This window comes from Hippichthys cyanospilos, chromosome 5 (assembly GCF_059441005.1).
Source record: "Hippichthys cyanospilos isolate Australia breed blue-spotted pipefish chromosome 5, RoL_Hcya_1.0, whole genome shotgun sequence".
NCBI lineage: Eukaryota > Metazoa > Chordata > Actinopteri > Syngnathiformes > Syngnathidae > Hippichthys > Hippichthys cyanospilos.
In genome coordinates this window covers 24,424,173-24,443,206 of record NC_142373.1, presented here as the reverse complement: position 1 = coordinate 24,443,206, position 19,034 = coordinate 24,424,173, and the positions used below count along the sequence as shown (strand labels likewise).

Sequence of the window (19,034 nt, the reverse complement as noted above, 5' to 3'; positions counted from 1 at the left end):
CAAACAGACTTCCCATTTGCATCTTTCTCCTTCTTCATCCCACATCTTTGCCTGCTCAGCATCCTCTTTTTCTCCATCCCCCTCCTCCTCATTCTCCTCTTGTGGCAGTGTGATTTATTTTTAGCTCATTCTGTTCTATTCTTAGCTAGCAGCTCCAGAGGCATCCATAGAGACCCTGCATGTGCGATGTGGGGGCGTGATCATCAAGTGTGCTCGTGCCCAAGTTTGCAGTGCTGCTCCTGTCTGTGTGTGTGATTGTAGCAGGGATGTGTGTGACTGAATGTAAGCGCACGTGTCTCTGCATATACAGCACTTATCAATACAAGTGCTTGCCCTTGACTTCTTGAGTGAGAGCAGGCGTACAAGGCAGATATATACGCCACGTGATGTGAGGTCAGAGCTAATCAGACATTTTGTATGTATGACATATTCTCAAGTTCTCACCACAACTGCGCATTCCGCCTTCGATTCATAAACTACGCGTGGTGGCCATAATGTTAGAAACGCTTGCATGATAGAACCAGAGGTGTCAAAACGAATTGGTTAATTGCCAACTAATCGATTAATCAAAACTATTCTTTTAATGTTCAAGTAATCATTTAACTCAAATAGTCAAAGTTTTCTCATTTCAGGCAGTAATTACAGTATTCTGGAATCCTTCATCAATCATTTGTCTTTATTTCTTATAATACATTTGCAAAAATATGCTTTTATGGAAATATTGTATAACAACCTTGTGTGATATAGCTTAAATGTTTAGTTATTTATCAATAAACGGTACCAAATAATAATCAATACTATATTTAGTAAAAAAAAAAAAAAATAATGAAAATAAAATTTTACCTTCATTATTTCATTAATTGATTAAATGATCAATACATTAATTTATCCTAAAAATATTTGTCAGTGACTTGTGTAATAATGACATCAGATGCGAGTATGTATAATTTTTCGCTATCAGTCAATCCATTTACCAATGATTTCATCCATCTGTATGAGATCAATGAATTCATCTGATCTATTTATTCCCTCATTCGTTAATCATTGAATTGATGTCTAAATAGCCATCTAATGATACATCGGTCAAATAATCCTCATCCACCCATGTAACCACCTACATTTCTATCCAAACTGTTTCTCCTATCCAATCAATCCAGTTATCTAACAACATAACTACACTCCATCCATCCAGTGAGCCCATTCCTTAATTCATCTATCTATCTATCTATCTATCTATCTATCTATCTATCTATCTATCTATCTATCTATCTATCTATCTATCTATCTATCTATCTATCTATCTATCTATCTATCTATCTATCTATCTATCTATCTATCTATCTATCTATCTATCTATCTATCCATCCATCCATCCATCCATCCATCCATCCATCCATCCATCCATCCATCCATCCATCCAAAGTTGTACTTAATTGTGTTGGCTAGTGGAGTGTGCTTACTGCTATGCTAATTCTTGTTCTTGTTGTTGCATAAAGAGCCAGATTTGCTCCACCAGCACAAACTAGCAACGTGGACCCCCATCACCCAAACACATGGTCCTCAACTGTCGTCCTCGTGCACAAAAGTTTTCTCATGTCAGCACACTTGCACACTTGGGCACTGCAGTAAAAAGGCACTGCAGTGGGAGAGGAAGAGCCGAAGCCAGCCGTAGTCATCCTCCTCCTCCTCCTCCTCGTCCTCGTCCTCGACTGGCTGGGTTATTTTTATCCGGTGTGATCCAATCTTAGCAGCAGCTGTAGGGGACACAGCCAGCCAGGGAGAACCCGTGCTTCCCCCCTTCATCTCTCAGCTCTATTTATAGCAGCAGGATGGCTTCAAACAGCAGCACTGAGCTATTCTCGGCTCCCATTGCTGCTGCTACACCACCCGCCGCCGTGCTGTTTGTGTGTGTGTGTGAATACACTGTGGTGTAAACATCTCAGTGCATGTGTACTAAATTCACATTAGCCAGGTCATGCATAGCCTTCATGTGGGAGAGCAGCTCTAAAGGTGAGCATCCCCCGAGGCTTTCATTTTGCATGCCGGTGGCTGCACATCAAGGTATATGAAGTGTGTGTGTGTGTGTGTGTGAGTGAGTGTAGGTGTGCACGCATGCATGTGCATGTATGTGACTTACACACACACACACTTCTCTGAATGTACATTTTTACTCATCATTTGACTTGGTCTGGATTTGACTAAGATTTCCTGGTCTGATCTCAGTGCTATGGAATGCACATCAATTTAATGGGAGAACAACCACTTACACTCACAATTGTGGACTTTTAGAGACTTTAACACATTTTTTTGGAACACAGGAGGAAGATAATCTAACCCGTTTCTTCCTATCAAAAAAAATGGGGTAATCATCTTAGTTCATTGATAGTAATGCCCTCTTGTCTGGTGTTCTCTGTATGATGGAATGATTTTTTTGTGAATACGCGGCATTAAAAAAAAGTCAACTCACATCTGAGCCATGGCCCTCACGCAGGTTATAGGTGAGGTCATGTTGGATCTCGCTGATGAACTTCTGAGCATACTCCGGGTATAGTCGCAACACCTCTCGGAGGCCCTTCAGGCTGATGTACTGCAGGTCACAGTAGGTCAGCGCCTTGACGTTGGCGTTGGTCTTGATCACTTGTTCCTTTGTCAGCGAGTCGGAGCCAATCAGATCTCCTTTACCTGAATGGACACACCCACATTTCATGCTAATGCCATGCAAATTGGTTTATAAAATATTCAGCTTTTTCAGATCAATCTAAGCAGATAAAGGTATTGGATCTACGTAAAACTTCTGGACTTTTTATTTTAAAACTACTTATGTAGCAACACAGTCCCTGGGCTTCGATATTTACGCCTCTGAGGGAGGCAACCTCCTTTTGAAGCTACTTATCATCTTGGAACTAAAATAAAAAAAATCAACATTCCCTCCGCCTTGTAGGTACTACACACATAGAGTTTCATGTAGGATGCTATAGATTAAAAATCGACAGATGAGAGTATAAATGAGTGGATGTCAACATCCATCCATCCATCCATCCATCCTTTGAAAGTTTGTTTTTTAATTTTGCGATTCAAGAGTATGGACTAACCCTAACTGTAACAGTTTTGAAAAATGTATAATAGCAAAACACTGGACAAGGATGTCAGAACGCTACAGGATGAATGTGTGTGTGTGTGTATGGATGAATGGAAACTGGCCAAAGGGGATGGATGTTTGGAAAATGCTAGATGATAGATAAAAGGATGGATAGAAGCAGTCTAAAGAGAATGGATGGAGGATAAATGCTCAAGAGGATAGATGAAAGGATGCACTAATGCAGATCGCTAAAGAGGATTGAGGATAGCTAGGTAGAGGGAAAAAAGACCAACCGGTGGACACATTGAAGGAAAATGGCTAGATAGGTTGGATGGATGAATGAATGATGGCGACTAAAGAGTAAGAGTACACCATTAAAGCCCATATTCCAAGCAGTAGCAAAGGATTGGGAGGGTTTACGATGGTAGCAAATTTGGATTTATCCTTTTTTGACATGGGTCATTCAAGTTTGCAAATAGTCACAAAGATGTTCACCAACAGACTACAGAATCTTTGTAAGGAGCTATTAGCTATTTGCAAACACACCAAAATATATTAGATGAATATATCCTCTTTCTCACCAAATAATAATGTAGTGATATTACAGTTGAGTACTGTCATATCTTATTTTAAGCAGCGGTCGATTAGACAAAATCGTATACGAGTGTACACCATTTTCTTATTAAAATGTTTCATCATTACTCACCATGCTAGACGAAATGAGTCCTGTTTTATGAGCATGTCTCCAATTAGCAGAACAAGATATTTATCGTCTAATGCAGAAAGCTTTGGAAACGGCTTTTTCATTTGTTCATCATCAGGTCTTGGTGTTTTTAACTGCCAAAAACAGTTGTTGGTTTCTATGAACATTATTAACAAATTAGTCCAAATATACCATGCTCTTCCCCTTTTTTTTTAAAGGTGCCACACATGCTTTTGGACAAGAACAGCAACCCTGGGACTGTGTTTGGAAATGGGTAATATAGACTGGTGAGTGTATGGTGGATGGATAGAAAACACATGGGTTAGAGCTTGACAGTATTTTTAAAGATGGGTGGATGTTGCATGTAAAGAAAGTATGTGGCTTATGAAAGAGAAGCTAATGAATGGATGAATGTACATGAACCTTTCTTGTGCTTGAGTGATAAAAAAAACAGCTAGTAATAGTCATTATGTACAGGCATTACTGTGCATATAATCCTAATTGGTAATGCGAAATGAAAAGATGGCGGCAGGAGTTGAAGGAGTGGACAGGAGGGTGAGAGAAGGTGAGGTGGAGGAGAGGCAGTGAAGATGGGGGTGGTGACGGATCGGCATAATGGCAGAGGAGGCGGTGAAGAGAGGGATGAAGAGAGGTGAGAAGAGAGAAAATCAAACCATCACGCAAATATCATGTAGATGCCCCTTCCTCTATCTGTGTTTCCGCCGCCCACTTCCCTCCCCTCGAACGCTCTGTGTCACACAGACGATGAGCGGCGGCCCAGTTGACAACGACTGCCAGCAGCTTTGGGGAAATCTGCCGTTAATAATTGCTCCAAAACGTTCAAGTGAGCCGCAGACGGCTCTCCCAAAGTGACACTTTGCAGACTCGTCTTTCAGTGTGTGCGCTTGTAGTGCATATTATATTTTTCTTGTAAGTGTCAGTGATTTGCACGTTCTTTCTCTACTTTATTACTTTTTCACTGAAATTGCATTGTGCTTTCCAGCTGGTGTTTTTTTTTTCATGAACCTGTTAACTGTGTGTTACTTAGTTGCGTTGCCTGGGTGAGTGTGGATAGGAGGAACATCTTGCACGTACCTTATGACAATGACAATCAAACGTATTCTTAAACTTCCATTTGCTTGGTCCATCATTTATCATGTGTATAGTATCTTCTGTGTTCCGGAATTTTCCATTTTCTTAATTTGTGCAGTTAAGAGTATGTACCTATGTAGCATTTTTTTTCCTTCATGGCAATGTCCATCATCTTTGTTAAGTTTAGGCTTGTCATTATTTGCGTCGTGCATTTGTTGTTGTCATGTTTCAGCTTTATGTGCAAGTGCTTTTTTGTTTAGTATACCACTTTGCGACTGCGCAATCTTGAAAGCATATGATGCTTTGAGCTTTAGGATTCAGCCATTACCACTCATTATATATATATATACTGTATATATATATATATATATATATATATATATATATATATATATATATATATATATATATATATATATATATACACACACACACACACACACACACACACACACCTTATTTTTCTGACTATAAGCTGAGACTTTTTCCTCAGGTTTTTTTTTTTTTTTTTGCTAGCCACCAGCAAGCAAATGTGTGTGGCTGTTCAAGGTGTCAATTTATGGAACAACTGTCAAATAAAAAAGGAAATGATGTGAATCAATGGCTGTGCTCAAAAATAGTTAAAACAATATATTATTAAAAAATATATATGTCTAAATTTAATGAGAGAATATGTAAAATTTTGGGAAAATTTGTGATGTGTAAATGTTATATACAATACACAGAATGTGATTTTATTTATGTATACTGTATATGATTATATGAATTATGTAAAATGTATTATGTTCACTAAAATAAATGATCAAACAAAGGGAGACAAAAAAAGATGCTATTAAAGTATTGATTTCGATTTTGAACTGCTATTTAACTAACATATATCCATCCATCCATTTTCTATAAATATGTTGGGACTAAACATGAAGGCATGTTCAGTCTGTTAAAGAGAAGATGTTGCTGTTGGCAGAAAATTACAAAAAAATTAAATAACTAAAAAGTTATAAACTTCATATACCATCTTTTTGCGTAAAGATCTGATGTTATCACCTGTAGCTTCCAGTACGCTGCCATATACCGATATATATATATATATATATATATATATATATTATATGATACTTTTTTTATTTTTATTTATACGTGGTGTTTTTTCCCCAAATTCGCTAAAACACTGCAAGATCCGAGGAGAAAGACTGGGGCAAAAATGTTTGATTTCCGTCATTGCTGCCAAAGGAGGCATGACTAACTAAGGTTCAGAGAGCAATTAAGGTTTTACATAGGTTCAGGTTGGTTTGTAGTTTTCCCCCTATTAATAGATAAAATCATAATTTAAAAACTGCATTGTATATATTGCTGGGTTGCCTCAGTGTAATACTAATATTGGTTGTATGAAATGAAATGAGTGATAAACAGACAAAAAAATGATGTCAAGAAGAATACCTTTTCACAGCACTGTAAGTTCTAGACACACAAAGATTAACTGCTACTATTGTGATTTTGTTATACAAATGATACAGGTTCAATATGAAAAAAGCTTTGGTGAAATTTAATTTTTGATGGAGTAAAGAGTCAAAATCAAAAGTTTTCAAAGCTACATCCCTTTGATGAAAGAGCGTGTCACCATTTTTTGTTAAAACCTTTCGGAAAAAAGCATTTCTTTTGCTGTCTTCTTCTTGTAATTTTCAATGCACGGCACTGATTTACTTCCATGCTGTGAGTCGCTGTGGACAGCTGTAAAAGGTTACATAATCGATCACCGCTCTTTCTCCCATTAAATGTGTATGTTTGTGCACATGCGCGTGTCATTGAAGTTAATGGAAAGGTCAAGATTGTTCTGCTTACTTGGGAGTATTTCACTAGCGGCACAAACACATGCAAAAGCCACAACCACATTCAGGAGCAAAGATTAAACAATCCTAATTCATACGTATGCCACATCATACATTTTAATCTGATAATGCTTGGCGCTAAAAGAGTTGAAATCGTCAATGTACCAAATGTAAATTATATATACATATTCAACTGTGGAAAATGGAAAAATATCATGATCTTGGAGTCCCTTTAATATGCAACATAGGAAATAGGAAATAGTTTATATAATTAAACACCAGTTCTTATAATGAATTATTAAAAAGTTATTAAATTAGGCTAGTCTTCATTAAGCATCTCAAAATGTTACAAATTGTTGTCTTCAATAATTAAAGTCCATTTTATTTTTATAGCAGTTTTCTAGTAGCCTTACACAACAACTATTGTTATCATAAATACAAGGAATTTTAAAGCAAGTTCAAAGAGGTCAGTTTTGAGCAATAATATTAAGTTGTTTAGGTTTGTGTAGTTGCTGAGGTTTAGAAATGTATTACAGAGGGAGAGGCCAGCAAATGTGGATTTTTGTTCTTTCCTTGCCAATTCAGCCCATATCCCTCACAAATAGTGATGTGTGAAAGTGTCATGGTTTCTCAGGAGGAATATAGGGAGAGAGTTGTGGTAAATTATTCACAAAAATACATTTGTGACTTTCACATGCTTTTGAAATCCACAAATATATTTGTGTTTTTCACTTGTTTTTCCAACCTACGAATATATTTGTAATCTTCATGTCATTTTCTGAATCTGCAATCATATTTGCAATTTTCATGTTGTATGTGGAGGGATTTATTTCAAAATAATTTACACATTTTCACATACTTTTGAGACCCACAAATATCTTTGTGATTTTCACAACTGTTTTAGCTCCAGAAACATTTTGGGGATTTCTACATGTTTTTAAACGTATATGTCTCCCTTTAACCAAATCATGAGCCTGTCACATCCATGTTACTAATGTCTTGCCCTGTCTGCAGATTAGGGCGCAGAGTCATCTGCCTACTGTACAACTGCAGCGCATCTTCATCGGGAATTTTTAGGTGCATCTGAAGCAGGAGGACGTTGGCGGATTATTGCTTTCAGCCCCCATTCGGTTCAAATGCCAGTCTCCAGTTCCTCGTTCGCTCAAATTTTTGCGTATCTGCCTGCGTATTTTTGTTGGTACTTTCCCTACCTTGTTCCAGCCTTTTGCGCTAGTGATTTGAGTTGGTACTTTGTGCTTTGGTGACATCCTCCTGCTGGTTCCAGCCCTGTTCACGGTTTGTTACAAGCACTTTTAAGTTGTCTTTTATTTGTAATTTGATTCCTGTTTCCACCTTTGTGTTGTACTTTGATGAATTTGTGTTGTTACTTTACGCATTACGTGCACCTTTATTAGAATAAAAATTTTTGTACACCTCAGAGTTGTCCTGAGTGTCCTCTCGGGTTCCAAGTCCGTTTAGTCATGTATTTTTAGATGAAAGAGCATCTTTGGCCTTCCCCTGGGTTGACCTGTGGTCTAAACAACATCAAGGTTGCAATGGTGTGTGAATTTAGAGGTAGGTTGAAGTTTTGAGTGGCTTTAGAGACTGACGCTAGGTAAATCAAAGTTATAGTCATACTTGAGCTGTATGAAGTTTCTTTGCATCAGGGTTTTTATTTGAGGCCCTTTGTTTGTGTGGAGGAGGAGGTTGTGCTGATAGATTAGACTATCAACAGCATAATAGGAAATCCAGCTCATATCAGTAATGTTGCCAAATGGGAGGTTATACCGTATGAAAAAGAGAGGATCACACATTGAACACCTTGGGACACCTTGGGAAAGATAATCTGAGGCCATGTGGTTGTTGATGTGAAATAATTGCTATTTGTTAGTAACTAGTGACTAACTAACAAATATTGAGGAAAAAAAACCTTAATGGAGTAAATTGTGTAGCTTTCCTGTTGCAATATCCAGTAAATTATTGATAAATCGGATATAACAAAGACTCTAGAAAATTGATCAGTGTTTAAAGTAAAGGAACTTAAATAGTCATTATAAACAAAGCACACTTTTGTTTATTCAACAAGAAAAAGGTGTGATTGGTCCAAACCGATTTTTGTGTACACTTTCCAGCATCAATAATTCAGAGATATTAATAATGTAATATTCCATTCATTTTTAATAGCAGCGCAGTCCCATGCTGCATCGATTGATGTGTGCTTGTGTGTCCTGATCAAGAACAAATACGGAGCTTTTGGCATTTGGATACAAATCCACATCACCTTGCACTAATGTGAGTGTACGCTTACACACAAAGCCAACACATGCATGCACACACCATTAATTCAACGCATCTTGACCTTTTCAGGAAGTGATGTTTGAGGCATGTAGGGTACGTGTCCTTTTAAACACATGGACACACATGGACACAAATGTGAGGAAGGCAGGGGGTAGGATTCACTTTCCACACAAACACAAATGTGGTTTGCTGGTTCAGTGCTACGCAGGCAGTGAAAACTGTCATCAAATTACAGATTGCAAGTTGCTCTCAAACATTGACTACACAAAGTATACATGTTTTAATTGTATTGATTATTTATTTCAGCTAAATCATCCATTTCCATAAAAATGTTCTAGAAATCAAAACATCAAAACCACAACACATAATGTGAAGAAATGGGCAGTTCATCAGTACTGATGGACTGTATTTCAGTCCATTGTAGATGGACGTCAGTTTTGCCAATGGACAGTCAAATGATAAACAAAAAGGATGAAGTATGCCTGAATCATAACAATGTGTATGCTCCATAGTGGATGTGTTTGCTTGGTGCAATGCGGTGCTGAACGCACGCATTGTTTAACCAATGTACAGCACACATGCTGTAGCACGCATGCTAGGCGTTGTGGTGTGGATTTATTTGTTTTTATACCTTGTTAGGATTGAATGTTGAGTGTTGAAGCCAAGACTGTAAGGTTTAGTTTGGCTTTTGTTTAAGAATGACACAGGTTTGACTCCTCTTTTCTTTTGCACTATTTTTTTTGTAACAAAAATGCCAGAAGTGATAATGGAAGTTCCACTAATAGTTGGCTGATGGAGCAACGATGATAGGTTTAGGAAACTTCCAAAAAACACCAACAGAAAGGGGTACATGCACGGAAGGGACTGTAAATTACTTATCAGCAAAAAAAAAAAAAAAAAAAAAAGGAAACTACCCAGCTCTCAAATTAAGAATAACTTAATTTTCATTTAAATAAACAAGCAAACCAAAAATGTCTGAGTTGAAATGGTTCCTTCTCCAAAAATGGAAAATCCTGGTCCAGAAACTCAACCTGTAGTTCAATGATCTCTTTTTCCCGCTGGTTGAGTAGAATCACCTGTGCCTAAAGCCAATCTGGAGCAGGGTTTTTACTTTATGGACCTGGACTTCCCATCTCTCCTTCTGTTTACGCATGTCCTCACAGATGTCGGCAGTCGAATGTCTTCTTGTACTAATGGTGACATTCAGTAGTACTTTGACATAAAAGAGTACTAAAATTACTTAGCCATTTTCAGCATCAAAAAAGTAAATATTTTGTCCATAGTTAATGTAATAAATAAATAATTATTTTTCATTCAAAATATATAAAAACGACATCACCGGATCCCACCAGTGGCATTCCTCACTGCGCATTGTTGATTTTTGTGTGCTATTGATTTTTCCGCCGGCATTGCTACATGCATACACAACACAACACAGGTAAATGTGTCCCTCGGACTATTCATAATTAACCCTCCAGCTGATGAGCATGAAATACTATCACGCTTAATGCGAACACTATTGTTGACAACGCTGAAGTCATAAGGAGCGCACTCACCTAGTATGGCGAGCACAGTGTTGTCTTTCAGAACTTCCATGGAACCCGAACATACAAAGTAGATGGCTTGCAAAGCATCGCCTTGCCGGATGAGGAACTCGCCGGGCGCACAGAACGACGTCTTTATGATGAGCGAGAGCGAGCGCAGGCAACCCCTACTGGCCGACTCGAATAGCGGGAGCTGGAGCAGCTCCTTGTTTAGGTGCATGGCGATGTCAGCTCGTAGTTCATCTGGAAAGTCTTTCAGGAGCTGAAAAAAGATGCAGGATTGTCTCATCTTTGTCATAAGGGTCCTGTATTTACTGTTGCCGCTGGTTTGTGGCTTGATGTATCAGTTGCTATTCGGGTGCTATCATTCTTTAGTTTGCTTTGGTATGTCATATAGGATAAATATCTGACAGCTTTAGAGCTTTTTCCGAGTCAGTTTTTCGATTCTAGATTCTGAGTCTAGTTTCTGAGTCTAGTTTATGATGCTTGCTTTGGGTACTTTGGATTTTGGTGTATGTATAAAGATTTTCCACTTTAAACTTCTGTGCGATGTCTGCTTCTGAGTCCAAATTCTGTGACAGCAGAGCTGGAAGGAATTTTGTTGGATGCACGCCTGAGTTAGCTTTCAGCACTTGCTACTAAGCAGCACAATGGGCTATGGGAATTTTTTGTTTGATGACATTTCTGCTATGGGGTTCACAGAATCAACCCACCTCACTGACATCAATGCCGTTGTTGACCGACCAGGTTGTCTGAAAACACTCCAGCATACGTTGCTCTAAGGCTTTAGGCAACCTGTGCACCCTGATGAAGTCCTTCAGGTCTTTGGTGCGTGTGTGGTAGAGCGAACGGCGCGAGTACATCCTCTGGATAATGGCCGTCACGTTGCCAAACACCACCGCGTGCATCAGTGCTGAGAAAAGAGGAGTTAATTAGGTTTTACTAAATATTGTAATCATTGACAAACAACAGCAGCGTGGACCTGGCAATGTTTACAAAAAATTGTTGCTGGGCAAACTGAGTACTTTTAATCTAAACGCTAAACACATAGCATAAATCCCAAATGCCACAGCACCTTGGCTAATTTAAAATAGCCACTTTTTAAAATGAAGAATTAATCAAAGCATTTGATTTATTGACTGCCCCAAGTTTTAACAATAATAATAATGCCATGGCACCCTCAGGCAATATGGGAACAAATGCTATGTTTTAGCATTTATACTAGAGGTACATTTGAATGTATTTACAAGGATGTTTGAACTTATTTACAAGTATGTTTGAAGATATTGGAAACTAAGCTTGAACATATTTTCAAATGCAAACAAATTTACTGAGAAATACACTTGAACATATTTGTAAATACATTTGAACGTACTCACAAGCATGAACGAGTTTGCCTGTCAAAAATATTTACTCCATATTGGCAGCTCCATGCTTTTTTTTTTTTTTTTTAACAACCCAGTATTCCATGTGAGTTTAAAAACAAATGAGACCTCAAGTATATTTACGGCACATATTATTTCAATACATTAAAGCGAAGTGAAATGTTATGAAATAAAGAGAAGACTGTTGGAAATAATTTAATTGGCGTTTAGATTTAGGTCAGTGATACCTATAGTACAGTGTTTAGGCCAGCAAAGAACACTTGGCCTTAACCGTTTGGCCACTGTGCTGGATTAAACAAATATCTGTGGGATGTTTCTACACAGCAGGGATATTCCTAGTTATGTTGATAAAAATTTTTGTTCCTGAACTTATATCATGGCCACACAGAGGGCACGAAGGTACATATGACACAGAACATTGAGAACAAGACGATTTTATTTTCATTCCCCAGGTATAATTAGACTGGGCACATGTTATTTGAATTTCGTTATGAGTTAAACAGGATTGTGTGAACATTGTTTTAAAGGCAATGCAAAGCGACCACATGGAGCTCACCATAAGGATAACATTCAGTAGGATTAATTAAGAGGTCGCCTCCCCCGGTTTCCTTTCGCTCTGTCTCTTTTGACTTTTCAATTCTCACCTCTCGGCAGGAGTGAGCTCGTTAAAAACCAACGGAAGCCTTTGCTTGAGCTAATTGAAAGACGAGAACATTTCTACTGGAAGCAAATTAATGATGGAAAGAGAATGGAAAGCGCAAGAGCTTTTGCACCTAGATTATTTCTGACATTCAATCAAGCACTGACCGAGTGGAGCTCAGTGAGATTTTTAATTTATTTTTTATTTTTTGCTAACATTGCCCACAATGTAAGAAAAAAACCACAGCCTTTTTTAAGGGACTAAAAGAAATTTAAGTTGCAACAACTTTTAGCAACAATATTTGTTAGCACAACAAAGCAGCCAGGATGTTTGCTCCAACACAATCTGCTAAGAGTTTTTTTTAGGTTTCCTTACGTTGGGGGACAATACAAGGGACAATTAGCTGTGTTGCAATGATATTTTTTATTCAAACAACGTTTTACAGTGCATGTTTGTTGTGTGGCTTACATTTGCAAATTAGCAATAGGAGTTTTTGAAGGACACAAAATTTTCCTTTTTGCACATTTTTTTGAGCATGGGTACTTGGGACATACTGGGACATGTCTGCATTTGATAAATGCCAATTAAATTCAGGTTGCTACATTAAACCGACCTACAATATAGGAAAGCCTTCAAGCCTGAGGAGCTGATCATTTGATTGTGTTACTTTGGGTATACAAAAATTTGCCATTTCCAAAAATTGCATAAGTATCTCCTATACCACGTTACTTTGCCTATGATCTGTCAGCTAGGCTGGGTTAAGAGCCAGAGCCACTTTCAATTCACAGCTAGATCACACTGTCTTCAACACCAAGGCCAAAAAGTAAGCAGACCTTCAATGAGTTCATTGCACAAATAAGTATCCGAGTACCACCAAAATGTTGGTTTCCTTAAAAAAAAAAAAAAAAGAAAAAGAAATAAAAAATAATGAAGCCTAACCTGAGGATGAGAAGAAGCAATTGAGTGGATGGCATGAATAGTTGTACAGAGAACACTACTGTATTGCTCAACTGCTTGCAGGCTTTTTCTGCGCTTCTAAAGGGATAGATGGGAACAAAAACTCCATTATTGGGTTAGTGTAAGGCATTTACTCACAGTTATATTTAAAATGTTTGGTTGGATTATCTTTACATAATTTAGCAAAACATAATGGCTTTCTGAAAAGACTATCGAATGCTTTTCATTTTAACTTCTCAAGGTGACGCTTGTGTCAGCCAAGCATTATAAAATTCCATTAATTACCCAGACCCTCATTGGTCATGTGAACTATGTCTGAATTTCCACCATGCCTGTTTTTGAACCAATATAACTGTTGTAATGTAAATGTAAATGTTTTTTTCAATTACACTGCCTTGCTAAGGTAACGTAAGAAAATATATAAAGTACATAAATAAAAAAAAAGAATCAAAAACACATCTTTTACAACCTGAAATTACATATTACGTCATCAGGAAAGTGCCATATTTGTTTACCTTTCTTTAGGGCGACCATATTTTCAAATGAAAAATCAAGACACTGCAATTTTGCTGAAAATCAAGTATGTAAAATACATTCTTATCTGGGACTATTAAAAAAAATGATCACTAGTCAATCTGGTGACAGGTGTTGTTCTTATTGTTTTAGCTAATGCTAAATGCTATCTTGGGACAATTCAAAAAAGCAAAACGAAGTCAATTGCATTCACTCTCTCTCTCAATTGCTGTCACTCTGTGTTGTGCCCATGCAGTAAAACTTGTATACCCTGCCCATGCAACCTGAGTTGACATACACCTGTAGCAATTTTGGTTTGTCAAATAAACTGTAAAATATTTTGTGTTATGCCCTGCAATATGGTCAGTGCAGTTATTGCCGTTTTATGCATTGACCGTATCTCGAATTACCTGCCAAACACAAGTGGGTAGGCTACAGTGCAGACTTTCTTGAGCTTATTCATGCATTTATCAATTATTGAATACAATTTTAAGATTATTTTTATTATGTATTTATTTCATTTGCAATACATCTTCGTGGTCACACATTGTAAAAGCTCATATTGCCTCCGGTCTGACCACATTTCTCATGATTCTAAGACACAGAAGCAGTATTTCTTGTTCTGGTTTTTATGCGAATGTGAATAGGAAGTACAGTAATAACAGTTAAATTCCTATCATGATTGATACACATGGCCCAAACAATTGGACAAAAAAAAAAAAGGGATGTGGGGATGGGACATGCATAAAAGTGTGACAAAACAATGGGATTGGTGACTGAGGACCCGAGGCTCAAAGCCAGGACTGTCTCAGTTAAACTGGAATGTCTGGTCACCATACTGTTGGGGGATTTTGATGAAAGCATGTCACACACATTAACAGGATGCCTGGAATTTTCTGATTTTGACACAAATGCATCACGTCTCCTTAAATTGGGTTGGTGGTCTGCCCAGCATCAGTGTTGGGAGTAATGTATTACAAAAGTAATATAATTACTGCAATGCATTGCTTTTTACTGTATGGTAATGGAAGCAAAATGAGAGCAAAGTAATACATTACAATGCATTTTTAGCCTGAAACTGCCCCCCCCCTCCCTCCAATTCGCCAAGAACACAGCAAGATCAGAGGAGAAACAGGAGCAACATTTTTACTTGCTGAGATGCTGAGATGAAACGGCGGTTTGAATATGGATAATATGTACACAAGTTGGACATATGGCCATTACTTTCAGTTTGTCAGAGATAAAGGCAAGAAAAATATCATCATTAGGGGCACTTCGTGCGCGACGCCTAAAAAGCTGTCCACTTAGCACAATAGGACCAATAATTTGACAAACCGTTCAGATCGGGGCCATGGTAATGCGAAGTTGGCAAAAAAAAAAAACGTGAGGAGGATTGCGCTCTCTTGCTGAGGGATGACACTTTGACATCAAGAGGTTAGAAGATTTGTTAGGAGATACACTGCCACTTTCCACATTGGATTCAACACAGCATTTGGAAACATTGTCAGCAAGATCCCTGTCGCAACTAGGAATAATGACAAGTTAAGCTAACGCTCATTTTCACTGTACAATTGCTATTAATCTTAAACCTTCAAAGACATGATACAATATCTTTTTTTGTGTTTTAATCCCTTTATTATTTAACTTCACAGCATAGTGATGCATTGTTTATGCTGTAGGCAAAAATCAGTGCATTTCACAATTTCAATATTCAAATTCAACATCATTTGGCTAGGTTAGAGAGAAAAATAGATGGTTTCAGTGGGGCTGACTTTAGCAGCAAGCCTACAGCATTGTTAAGGTGTTTAACTTATTGGCTAACATAAGATTTGTATGCTTCATCTTGATACACATTGACCAGAACTATTTATAGACTATTATTAAGACAACTTCACTGGATGTGTAATGTGTGTAATGAGATTCATTGAGAATGGCAAATCCATATGTCCATTTATGGTTACAGTTTTGAATGCGTTACAGTTTTGAAGTAACTTGTCCAACACTAGTCCGCATACTACAACAGATACAGATCAGCTGACTCCAAAAATGATGTAAATAATAATAATAGAAGTTAAAATAAGGAGTGTCTACTCACCGCCAATGAGCATGGTGCAGATCGAGAAAATTTTCTCTGAGTCTGTGTTGGCTGACACGTTCCCGAAACCCACGCTGGTCAGGCTGCTCAGGGCGAAGTAGAGCGATGTCACGTAGCTGCTACGCATGGACGGGCCTCCACCTAGAACTCCCGGAGCTCCCGCCGGCGTGCCCTCGCCAGCTGACGAGTTCCCTCCGTACTGGCTTGAGTTCCAGGGACCTTGACCTGCTATCTCAGAGTTCGATTCGTTCCATTGGCTGCTGTTGCTGGAGAGGATGCCGGAGGAGGTGGGAAACAGTGCGGCCAGGGGTGATAGGAAGTAGGGTGTCCCCAAACGCTTGGCCAACTCATGTAGCCAACCTTATCATAAAGAGGAAGTAGCAAAGGCAGAAGGACCATAATCAGAATTTGTCACGTATTTTAAGCAAAATATCAATGCGCTGTATGTGTAGAGATGTTTGGTGCTCCTTCTCGCCCTTCCGTCATCGTCGGCAAACGGTGACGGACCAATGGACAGTCCGTCAATGCCAACAAACTGCCCACCACTGCAGGTATGCTTGCATTGTGACAAACCACTGGAGATTCAATAGATGTCAGAACTTCTGGTATGATTTTATGCGTGTGGGACACTACCCACGCCGTGGTAGTTTCTATTTTAATCGAGGTGTTTTTGTTGATTTGTAGTGAACGAGATAGGAAGATATATGCTCATGAAATTAAAAATATTGGGGTTGACGATCCTAATGTTTTCAGCTCTTCAAGTTGACAGTGGAGAAACGATTTTCACATCACCTTTGCTGCAGAATGTTTATGACGTGGAATTACGCATGTGACGCTAGTTTACAGAAGTGTTCGAGGCATATGATTTAACATGCAACAGGTAGTGACTTTGGCTGGCTCCCACGTCCCCTCAAAGCTAAAACAGACTGTGTCCAACCTCTTTGAGCAAAACTTTATGATTGTCGCTGTACTGACACACCTCAGTGCGTTTGAGTTTGCTCCTTGCCTCACGTTTGAATTAAGTTCAGGAAGTAGCAACATCGCTGGTCTCTTTCTCGTTTTTGTCATCCTTTTCCTACTGTGCCATTGGGTGGAAAGCAGAAATGAAAAACAAAACAAATTGTGTGTTCACAATGTCTGTAATTCTGTTGGAGAGTGGATTAGCGCAGTTGCCATGTAAACCAAGGGTTGGTCAAGTCTGGTCCTCGAGAGGCACAATTTTCGATGTTTCACTTCAACCGACACACCTGAGTCAAAGGATCAATGTCATTATCAGGATTCTGCAAAGGATGCTGATAAGCTAATCATTTGAATTAGGCGTGTCAGTTGAAGTGAAACATTGAAAATCGTGCCTCTCGAGGACCAGACTTCACCACTGAAAACTGGCTGGATTGGACCTGGCCACCTCTGATGTAAACAATAGCCTGGTTATGTAATACTGGAAGTAGCTTGTGTAATTGACGCAGAGGCTCATGGGGGGGGGTAAGAATAAGGTGGAAATAGCGGAGTATTTATTTACTCAAGTGTGGAGAGTATCACCCATACATTGAATATATGAATTGAGGTACTGTACACTTCATCATCAAGCATTAAACTCTGTTACAAGAGTGTTTTCATTTTGTATTTGCCTGCTTGGCTGATCCAATAAATAACTGAAAATGCACCGGTGATTGTGGCACTATGTTTTTCCCCCAATGACATATCTGAGAGTGCTCGTATATCAAGCAAAAGATTGAGGGAGAGAAAAGCCAATGTACCCCTCTATTAAAAACACACACACTCAGACACAAGTCGCAATTGAATGTGACATACTGTTAATTAAAACAGAGACCACTATTTGAGGACATGGACTACTATCTTTCCAACTTTAGCTATGCGTAGGCCTATCACGTTAACCAGTTTATTCACACTATATAATAACCAAAAGAGATGGATGAAGTGGGCATGATATTATTGCTTTAATCAGAATGAAAAAAGGGTAAAGTCTGATGAAGTCACTGAGAAGATGACTTGCCATTAAAACTTCCCATGAAGATTCGCACAGCATCCACACACTAGTCACCCATCAACAAATCCCAAGAAAGTGCCGACAAGTAATCTAATGCCGTTGATGGGGCATTTCAAAGTAAGTGAGGGAAGATAGCGGTGAAGACGTGCTGATGAATAATTGAAAGCGCTTGAGAATCAATGTACGTGACGTGGAGAAGTTCTGCCAAGCTTCTGTGCAAAACATGTGAGAGAAGGGGAGTCATACAATATAGATGCCTTTCATTGATCTACTGTATGCACTAAGCTCACTTTCTATTCACAGAATCTCTGTCCATCCATCTATCCCGCCAATACCTACCTATACCTACCTCCCTATTTACCTATACCTACCTACCTACTGATCTATTTATCTACCTACTTACCCATCTACCTACCTACCTAAACACGTTATAGCTAATTCAACACGAACAATTATAATTTATGTGCAGTATGTGCATATATTATTAGAATTTGTCTTTTTTTGCTGATTGAAAGTGAGTAATTAGACCTAATTATTGGGTCCACTGTGATATTATTCTTTGTCAGGTACAATCTAAGTACAATACATTCAAATGATAATTATGATAATTATATATTCGGTTATAGGAAGGAGATGGCAGATCAAATCGTGAGTCACCTACCCAATCACTTTTTACAAGAACTATTTTCTTCTTCTTCTTCTTCTTATTATTATTATTATTATTATTATTATTATTATTATTACTGTATTATTATTATTTTACATTCTTTGTCATGGAACAAAGAAAAAATGAAATGGAAAAATGAACGTATTTTTCCTATTTGCATAGGACCATAAGCCTAAATGCATATGACAGTGATGTGAAAACAGTGAATGAAAAATTCTTCAATTTAA

At 38.2% G+C, this 19,034-nt stretch overlaps 1 protein-coding gene across 1 annotated transcript in view; it reads right to left on the bottom strand.

Moving 5' to 3' along the window:
• LOC148424068 (voltage-gated delayed rectifier potassium channel KCNH8-like) overlaps positions 1 to 19,034 on the bottom strand; it is a 122,670-nt gene that overhangs the window by 11,715 nt on the left and 91,921 nt on the right. Inside the window, exons 8-11 of the mRNA XM_088414928.1 lie at positions 16,133 to 16,492; positions 11,256 to 11,455; positions 10,555 to 10,804; positions 2,468 to 2,682 (exon numbers count right to left, since the gene is read on the bottom strand). Of these exons, the coding sequence (XP_088271054.1) occupies positions 2,468 to 2,682; positions 10,555 to 10,804; positions 11,256 to 11,455; positions 16,133 to 16,492 (1,025 nt within the window). The remainder of the gene's footprint in view (positions 1 to 2,467; positions 2,683 to 10,554; positions 10,805 to 11,255; positions 11,456 to 16,132; positions 16,493 to 19,034) is intronic.